General features: G+C 49.2%; 1 protein-coding gene across 1 annotated transcript; it reads left to right on the top strand.

Moving 5' to 3' along the window:
• The first annotated feature begins 369 nt into the window (after window positions 1-369).
• On the top strand, window positions 370-3,980 carry LOC123406344 (protein FAR1-RELATED SEQUENCE 8-like). Its single transcript, XM_045099847.1, has 6 exons — window positions 370-691; window positions 765-890; window positions 998-1,129; window positions 1,223-1,273; window positions 1,351-1,422; window positions 1,520-3,980. The coding sequence occupies exons 1-6, from the start codon at window positions 665-667 to the stop codon at window positions 3,668-3,670; spliced, it is 2,559 nt and encodes an 852-aa protein (XP_044955782.1). The 5' UTR covers window positions 370-664; the 3' UTR covers window positions 3,671-3,980.
• The last annotated feature ends 5,731 nt before the right edge of the window (window positions 3,981-9,711 follow it).

Here is a 9,711-nt window from a genome sequence, read left to right on the forward strand (position 1 = left end):
TTCACTCTAATTTACTTACCAGACTTCTCATTAAAATGTAAGGTAAATCACGGGCAAAATGGTATGCATTTAATTACATAATCACACGAATATGGATTGATAAATCACAAATCAATGTACTACGATATGTATATCCCGTTGCTACGCACGGGCATTATTATTGTAGTAAAAATAAAAGAAGCGGAAGAAAATGGTGAAAACGGGTAGAGAAGACCCGAAGACCGTAGAAGAAGAAATGAAAACATGATCTGGCTAAGCTGACGAGTAAAACCCGTTCGTCGTGGGCTTGAGCTACCCGAATCGGGCCGGCCCATGGGCGCGCACCCAGGCGCGTCATAGCGTCAACTCTTTGCTACAGGCGACCAATAGGGAAACTCCGCTCCTCTCCTCCAAACCCTATTCTCCGCAGCCGGCGCAGGATACCTAACTCTCATCCCCGTCGCTCCAGCAACGGCGGCCGCCGCCGTCGCCGCTGCCGCTGCCGCTGCCGCCGTATCGTCCCTCCCCGTCCAGATCCAGCCGCCACCTCCCCTCCCCACCCTCGCCCCACCAGCCGCACAGGTCCAACCCCTCCCCTCCCCACTCCTCAGCCCATTCGAATCCAGATCCAGCCCCCCAGTCCACCTCCGCCGAAGCGCGCTCGCGGCGGCGGAGGACACCGGCGATGGAGGAGTATCTGGCTACTTACACGGTAATGCCCCTCAGAAACCACCATACATGTTCGGCCACGCAGGGTTTACGCCTGACAAATCGCTTTCTTTCAGGCCAAAGATCCCGCAACTCCGGCGCAGCCGGCTGTTCAGACGGCCAGTGAGCTGCCGGCACGGGCAGCAGGTGGGCACGCTCAGCAGGCGCCAGGAGCTGCCGCTCTTCCGGCCAGTTCCAGAGGGGTAAGAAGATTTCTCGAAGGAAGCTTTTGTTGAGGAGAGACTTTGCATTACGTGTGTGTGGTGTGTGTGGATCCTGAGTGAAAAACTGCTCCTTGGAACTGTTGCAGGCTGTGAAATCGAACAGCAGTTCGGTGAAAACCCCCGGGAGCTCGTCGAACAAGAGAGTGATATACATTGTCGATGGGGATGATGGCTCCCATGTGCCCACCCTGCGCCAAGTGCAGGTGTATGGAGAAGAGGTACTTGAGCACATGTTTTACTTGAGCATAGAAGTAAACAGGCCAGACACATTGAGATTGAATTACTGTGTCTCATACATATCTGTGTCACAGGGTAGTAAGGGATATGAGATGACGCCAGCACCTGCGAGCAACGTCGTTAAGGTAGTTGGAGTCACTACTTCACCTTCCCTTCTTAGGAATTACTTAATGCCTGGTGTTAACTTGGAATGAAATGACAGCAACCACGTCTGGATGCTGGCAAACAGCCGGTGAGACGACCAAGGATACAACTGATCAGCAACATGCATCAGGTATATAAGCCAAACAAAATATGGCAAGCATTGTCATTTCAGGCATTTCAATATAGTATACCTAGCGGGTTAGCATAAACTGTGCACATGCGTGCAGGGACAGTCAACAGAGCTCATGGATGACGATGAAGAAGCATCAATGGCATTGGCAGTTAAACTGGAGAGAAACGCCAGCTATGTGGACCGTTCACTGCAGCTGGAGACTGCTGAGGAATTTGATGTTATGGAAATCGACGACCTTTCTAGCGATGATACAGGCAGTGAAAGTGATTCAGACAGCGGCTCTGGGAGTGAGTCGGAAAAAGAGGAAGGCAAGTTCTTCTATCCTGGCCCTGAGGAACTGGGCACTGTTAAAGCACCGCAAGTTGGAATGAAATTCCCAACCCTTGAAGATGCACACGAGTACTACAACACATATGCTCTCCAGACTGGTTTCGTGGTGGTCAGGGGAAGAAACTACAAGAGACAGAGGTTTCAGCTAGACTGCAACAGGAACCGTAAGGTAAAGCTAGTTGAGGACCTTAACCTGAAGAGGAAGAGGAAGAAGAATGTGATAGAGAAGACAAATTGCCAGGCAAAGGTGGTGGTGGCGCTTATCAAGGGACAATGGGTCTTCACAGCAGTTCAGAATGAACATAACCATCCGTTAACTCCAAGCCGTTCGTTCACAAGATTCTTAACGAGCCAAAAACACATGTCAGTTGAAGAAAGGTCATTTTCAAGAGTTCTTCAGCAAAGCAGGGTGCCTCCCGGAGAAATTCTCAAGATTTTGAGAAGAATGGGTAGCTTTTTTCGGGAATTGCCACCAAAGGAAAAACAAGCACTGATCTTGCAGTCTGCCGAACAATGGAGGAAAGCAAACTTGGATGTTGAAAAAACATTGAACCACTTCGAGGAACTGCAGCTCCAGGACCCTTGTTTTCTCTACACCGTGCAAAAGGATGCAGACGGGGCGCTTAGGAGTGTTTTCTGGACTGATGCGAGGTCAAGGATGGATTATGAAGTCTTTGGCGATTTCGTATCGTTTGATACCACCTGCAGCACAAATAGACACCACATGCCTTTCGTTCCTATCACTGGGATGAATAACCGTGGGAGAACAATCGTGTTAGGATGTGCCTTGCTGCAAGATCGGAAGGTTGAAACCTACAAATGGATGCTCCAGACGTTTCTGAAAGAGATGGGAGGTCACATGATGCCAAGATCAGTCATAACAAGCCAGGATGAAGCCATGGCGAAGGCAATAGCTGAGGTCATGCCACAAGCAAGGCACAGGTTCTGCAGATGGGACAGGAATGCCCAGGAAAAGATGGCATCCTTTGTGGCAGCAAGAGTCAACATGAAAGCCGAGCTGGACAGCTTGGTTGACAATTCGCTGACAGAGACGGAATTCGAAGAAGGATGGAGCGCACTCATCCAGAGACATGATGCAAGTGAAAACGAGTACCTCCAGTTCCTGTGGGAGATGAGGAAGACCTGGGCGCCTGTTTATTTCATGCAAGATTTCTTTCCTTTTGTTGTTTCAGCCAGAGGCAGCCAGGGGGCATTCTCCCTGTTCAAAGAGAAAGTGTTGCTTCCTAAGGACAAGATAGAGAATCTGATTGAAAAGTATGAGGAGATGCAAGATAATATCAAAAAGACGGACGAGGAAGATGCACAGCAATCGGCGACCGAACCTAAATGTTTCTCACTGCAGCCAATAGAAAGGCACGCTTCACGCGTCTACACAAGGCAGATCTTCCTGAAGGTCCAGAAGGAGCTCCTCCACTCCACAGCATTCAAAGTTCGAGAGATAGAAATAGGCACCCTGTACAGGCTGGAGAAAGCCTCCAACTATGAGAACCCCGAGTACGACAGAGACTTCTTCGAGGTGTGGGTCGAGCCCGGCGTCAACGACACATACACGTGCCAGTGCGCCAAGTTCGCGAGGGACGGGATCCTCTGCTGCCACGTGTTCAGGCTCTTCACGCAGTTCGGCATCGACGAGATACCGGAGAAGTACATCATGGCCCGGTGGACCGACGGGTGCAGGGAGGAGCAGCTGGAGCGGTGCGAGGAGGGGCGGATGGTGGTGGCGGCGGTGCGGCGCGAGGAGGACGCGACGAGGTACGCGGCAATGATGAGCAAGGCGGCCGGGATCGGGAGGGAGATCTGCGGGGACGGCGCCAAATGCGAGGCGTTCATGCTGGAGCTGGACCGGATCCGGGAGAAAATGGCGACGATGACGATGGCAAATGATAACTTTTAGATGGTACGTGTTGGTTGAGCTTGGGCGACAGTGGACATGTTGAACAGCAGCAAGATGTGCTATTGTTCTGGCCCGGAAGGAGGAGGAAGTGTAGCTCTTCATTCATTGTCCACAATGTAGAATGCAGCATTGGTAAGGTTTCTTTGCCTGTGTAACTTAAAATGACTGTCAGTACTACTTGAGAGACGAATGTCGTGACCCGACAACTAGGTCGGTACGGTAGTCTAAGGTGTATTCATGATTCATGCATTGACTGTTACGGATTTGCCGTCGTGATTCTGTTAGTAAGAGTGATTTATGGTTCGTATGATGCACTATGATTCATGCATTGACTGTTAACTGCTTGCAGTTAGGGAGAGCTAGACTAGTTCTCCCCAACTACAAGTTTAGGTACAGAGGGAGTACTGTACAGTAGGAGTACAAGAAGAAGAATGCCACACAGTCAAACATCTAGTAGTAGATTACTGCTAGCGTTGTGCAATTGTACGGCTGGGCAAAACGTACTCCAAAGGATCTACATTTTCAATGCAGACATGCAACCAAAGGAATTCAGGCATGAAAAATTAACCCCTGATGTATGATGGCAATGATCAGTTGCAGCAAATTGAAACCCACAGAAACAATTAATCAGCTGCCCTGTATTTGTACTGCAACAGCATGCTTACGATTTCGTATGTCTTCCTGACATATAAACGAATCAAGTCACAACTTCATGTTCGTGTGCATGAACTGCATCAACAACTTCTCTTCACTAATTGGTTCGTTGCTGGAAAAACATGAAGCGGCTTCTTGCGCGCCGCCGTGGCAGCTTGCATCCCTACGTCCATTTTGTTGTACCAGCTATTTTGTTGATCTAGCTGGACCAGCTATCCTGGACATGATGACATTTTGTTGTACTGACTATTTTGGTTTCGTTCTAATAAAATGGAACCAGGGGAGACCCCTATTGCTCCCAAAAAAAAAGGAGAATGTGTCGAAATATACCGGGGTTACAAATGAGGGTCATCGAGCGGCTACAAATCGGAATGTAAACACATGCCATCACTTCCATCTTTTTTTATACGCGGTCCCTTAGAGTAACTCTAGCAGACCCCGCATCCGTCTGGCCCGCAAAACGTGTTCGTAGTTCGTGAAAAAACGTCTTTACGGACCGGCGCGCACGGCCGCGGATGCAGACCCTGCATAACGGACACGTAAAAAAGCATGAATATGCTTTTTCAAACCCCGCACGGGCTGAAAAGTCCCTTCCACCAACCGCTTCCGCTTATATGCAGGGCACCGCAACGGCGAAGGGGAAACCCGTGAATACGCGGGTTGGGGCCGAGATTTTGCCGCGCCCCGCAAAAATATTTGCTGGTCGGGGCGGGATGCGGGGTCTGATCGGGCAGGTTTTTTTGTCCCGACCCGCATTTTGGCGGTTATTTTTCGGGTCGGGGCGGGATGCGGGGTGTGCTAGAGTTGCTCTTAGAGCAACTCCAATGGGGCGTCCCTCAAAAAAAAAATTCTAATGGGGCGACCCATTTCATCCGCCGCCGTCCGTTTGGGTCGGCGAGGACACAAGAGGCGACCCAACGCGCCGACCCAAACGGACGCGCGTCCAGTTTTCGTTCGCGGGTGAGCCATTCTCGGTCCATTTTTGAGCTGGATTTGCGTCGGCGCGGACACGCGACGGACGCGTACGCTCGCCTTCTCTTCCTCCGGGCCTGCTGGTCGGAGGCACATTGGCCTCCCCACATCCAAGCCTCGCCCGCCTCCTTCGTCGTCGTCGCCGCCGCTCATTTTTCCAGTGACTCTGCCAGCTGCCGGCGCCTCCACATCCGCCCAGCAACGCCGCCCACTCCCACGTCGCCCGTCGCTGCCGCCGTCTTGCCGTCGGGGAGCCAATTGCTTCCCACTCCCACGCCCCACCACATAGCCCGCCGGGGAGCCGCCTCGCCGCCCGGTCAGATCCTCACCGGCACGCTCGTCAGACACCGGCAGGGAAGCTAGCTGGTCCGTGCGCGCCGCGACTCCCTTCGCCGGCCGTCTTCTTCGTCGACGCCCGTAAGCTGCTCGACAGTTTGCCAAGGTACAAAATGGACTGCCGACGAATTCTTTTTTTACAATTTCCTTTGCGACTCCGACGATTCGTCGTCCGATGACGAGGAGGAGGTATTGGTTGCCGTGTTGGTCCATAACCAGCTCAACAAACAACGGCTGTTGTTCCATGGCTCCATTCCGGGCCACCTTCCGGCGTTGAATCGCAACCGAGAGAGCGGGCATTTCTTCTTTGGAAGGACTACTTTGATACAACAAACCCGTTGTTCAAGCATCAAAAATTCCGCCGTCGTTTTCGTATGAGTAGGCATCTTTTCAACCGTATTAGAGAGGGGGTGGTCGGCTATGATGATTATTTCGAGTGCAAAGAGGATGCCGTTGGCAAGATAGGTTCTTCATCTTATCAGAAATGCACTGCCGCCATCCGAATGCTTGCATACGGAGTGCCCGGTGATCTTATTGACGAGTACGTCCCTATCAGTGACTCTACTTGCCTAGAGTCCCTGTATAAGTTCTGCAAGGCTGTTATTGCTGTGTTTGGCCCTGAGTACTTGAGAGAGCCCGACTGCTGAAGATACAACCCGTTTGTTGGCGATGAATGCCAGTAGGGGCTTTCCAGGGATGCTTGGTAGCATAGACTGCATGCACTTGAAGCGGAAGAACTGCCCTTCTGCTTGACAAGGGCAGTATAAGGGCCATGTCAAGGCTTGCGCTGTCATACTAGAGGTCGTTGCGTCTGAAGATCTCTGGATCTGGCACTCTTTCTTTGGCATGGCCGGAGAACACAATGATATCAACGCACTTTAGCGCTCGCCAGTGTTTGCTAGGCTTGCCGAAGGCAACAACCCATCGATGAACTGTACTGTCAACGGCCACAACTACGACAAAGGATACTACCTGGGTGACGGTATCTATCCTCAGTGGACCACTATTGTCAAGACAATACCCAACCTTGTCGGAGAGGACAGAATTTTTTTTGCCCAAGAGCAATAGGGTGCTAGGAAGGATGTCGAGCGTGCCTTTGGTGTTTTGCAATCTCGATGGGGCATTGTTCGGTATCCTGCTAATACCTGGAGCACGCAGAAACTGTGAGAGGTGATGACTGCTTGTGTGATCATGCATAATATGATCGTAGAAGACGAGCATTCGGAACGTCTGTACGATCAAGGGTTTCAGTTTCAGGGTGAGAATGTTGTGCGTGAGCATGGAGGAGCGGCAACATTTGAACAGTTCATCCAATTTCATCAAGACATGCGTGATTGGAAAACTCACGTGCAACTGCAAAATGATTTGGTTGAACATATGAGGGCTCATGGTGGTAACCAATAGATTTTTTTTTATTCGTTTGCAAAACTATGTGAGACATTTTTATTTTTATTCAACTTGTAATAACTATGCTATTTTCGGTTCAAATTATATTATTTGATTCAAACTATGAAAATCATGCAAAATAGGGCGGCCAGCCGGCCACGCTGGCATATATGGGTTGGCGTGTTGGATGCGCTACCGACTCATATCTAAAACAGGGCGGACGCCGGACGGGCGGTCGACCCAAACGGACAAAAAGCGAACGAGATCGCTGTCCGTTTGGATCTACCCGTTGGAGTTGCTCTTAGAACCCGATTTATTAAAAAAAGGCATCTTGGGCATATCAAGTGATTGGAGTGTCATTGTTTACTCCATGAGGACATAAATTAGCAGACTGAATGCTACTGTAAGGATTCGTGCAGTTTCCTCCGTAAAACCTTCTTCCTTACTACCAATTACATGTAGCAATAAGCCAACCCCTTAAACAGATGATTTTTGTGTGTGTGTGGCGATCCCACTCATCACCCACGGCGTCACCAAGTAGAGCAAACACCCCTATGACGATGCAGAGGTGATATACATAGGCTGAGTTGTAACCGTGCAGGCGATGTAAGAGGCCAGCAAGGTAAAAAAGCTACGAAAATAATAAGTACCGAACGTCAGGTTTTAAGCTAATCGCCCGAACGCTGCAACTACCATACGATATTTTAGCACAAATCACAGAACAAATATAGTGCCATGTCATCTTTCTGGATGGTCCGCACTGTAGTAGCCCCAATGCCCGAACTAGGACCACGCTCGTCGCACTCACTTGTCTTCTCTCCCACTCCATCGCACTCGCCTTTCCCTATTCGCCCTATCATCTTCCTTCCTCGCTGCTCCCAGGGCCAGCAACGTTCGTCGACGGCGAATGCACCTCGCCTTGTGGCTCAGCGGAGCAGCCGGCGGAACAGGTGGAGGACCGATGAGGAAGCGGCCAAGCGGGTGAAGGCGTTGTGTGGCGGCAGCGGTGCGAGGACGAGAGGAAGCGGGCAGAGGCGGCGACTCCAGGCCAACGCAGATCAGCGGGGCTCCGGCAGCACAAGTTCGTGTCCCATGGCGTCCTTGGCCGCGCAAGGATAGGATACTGTGCGGTGGACGCACGAAACGGGCCTGCTGCCCATGGTGACCCCTCGTCGTCGTCTCATTTTCGATGCCCGTTATGTGCGAAGCGGCCTCCGATGTGTCGCTGTTGTTCGGTGTCTGAGGATATATGGTGGCACCACGCGGATGCAGCACTGCGTTGTGGCGCAACAACACTGATAGCTAGGTGTCCTTATTATATGCCAATGACTCGCAATCATGCACGGGAACAAGTGGTCTGTGAAGAGGTTCTGGCTTGTCGTTGTTGAACGAGAAATGCTACACCTACGGATGTTTAGGCCCTGTTTGAAACCACCCAAATTATATAATCTGATTTTTATAATCTATTATGTTTTCAAACAAGACAGTTTATATTGTAGATTTAAAAAAATAGATAACCAGATTATTAAAAACTCATAATCTACTCTCCCCAGCTAAAATCAAATTATGAATTACTAATGACCTATTACCTTTGTAAACTTGAAGATAATTACCTACTGCCACCGCCACCGTCTTATTTTTATACAGGACAGACATGTCATTGTACAATGTAAAACCTGAATTACAGTTTATATAATCTGGCCTCCAAACATACCCACCCGGATTATTTTTATAAACCAGATTATATAATCTATCTTCATAATCCAGATTATTATAATCTATTGTGGTTCCAAACAGGGCCTTACTTAAGTTTACAGGCTGATTCTTGAGTTGACATGTTTTAATTGGATTAAGGAAACTGTGAGGAAAAGTTATGGAAGGGTCCGCGGCCATTCTGTAACAGTCCGTATGTGTAGCATTTTTGTTGTTGAACCCATGTTGTGGAGGTGCATCTAATTAAACTGGATCACGTAAGACCACATTACTATGCTGGGGTTGGGAATCTCAAGGTTGATGAAGTGTCCAAAGCCTCATTAACTCTGGAGAGACTATGATTTGCATGGATCACCTTATTGAAGGACAAATCAATTTTGTCGGCCGGAAACTCCTAGACAAAATTATAACCTTCTATTTCCTTCGTTCCTAAATATTTGTTTTTATAGAGATTTTACTACGAACTACATGCGAATATATATAGACATAATTTAAATTGTAGATTCATCCATTTTGTTTTATATGTAGTCTGTAGTTATCAAATCTTAAAAAAACAAATATTTAAAAACGGAGGGAGTATAACCTTTTTCGTGTAACGTTGTTGAGCTTCTTTTGACTTGTGTAACGCGTCTTTGTGTAGGACCTGAAGTTCGATTCGGAAGGGTCGTCAAGGTTATGCCTAATAGAATGGAACGACCATACAAATAGAAAAATTACACTTAGCGTTGGGTGGCTCGCTTCCGCATCCTGGACCATGTCCGGATCGGTCCACACATAAATAGAGCGTTCAGTTCCGGGGTAGCATTGGGGATGCCCTAATACAACATGTATACTGAAACTAAAACAAACATATATACAGTGCAATGCATACATGGAACCAGAGAAATGTATTGAACCATCTAAAGTTGGCTCGTGAGTTCAACGCTGCATGAGGATCAAGCAAGCAGGCAAGCAGCTAATGTGCATGACCGCTCTCGGTC

This window comes from Hordeum vulgare, chromosome 6H (assembly GCF_904849725.1).
Source record: "Hordeum vulgare subsp. vulgare chromosome 6H, MorexV3_pseudomolecules_assembly, whole genome shotgun sequence".
Lineage (NCBI taxonomy): Eukaryota > Viridiplantae > Streptophyta > Magnoliopsida > Poales > Poaceae > Hordeum > Hordeum vulgare.

Coding starts and splice junctions, on each gene's coding strand:
- LOC123406344 (XM_045099847.1), top strand. CDS start 665: ATGGAGGAGTATCTGGCTACTTACACG. Junction 692..764: donor AGTATCTGGCTACTTACACG/GTAATGCCCCTC, acceptor GCTTTCTTTCAG/GCCAAAGATCCCGCAACTCC. Junction 891..997: donor TTCCGGCCAGTTCCAGAGGG/GTAAGAAGATTT, acceptor GAACTGTTGCAG/GCTGTGAAATCGAACAGCAG.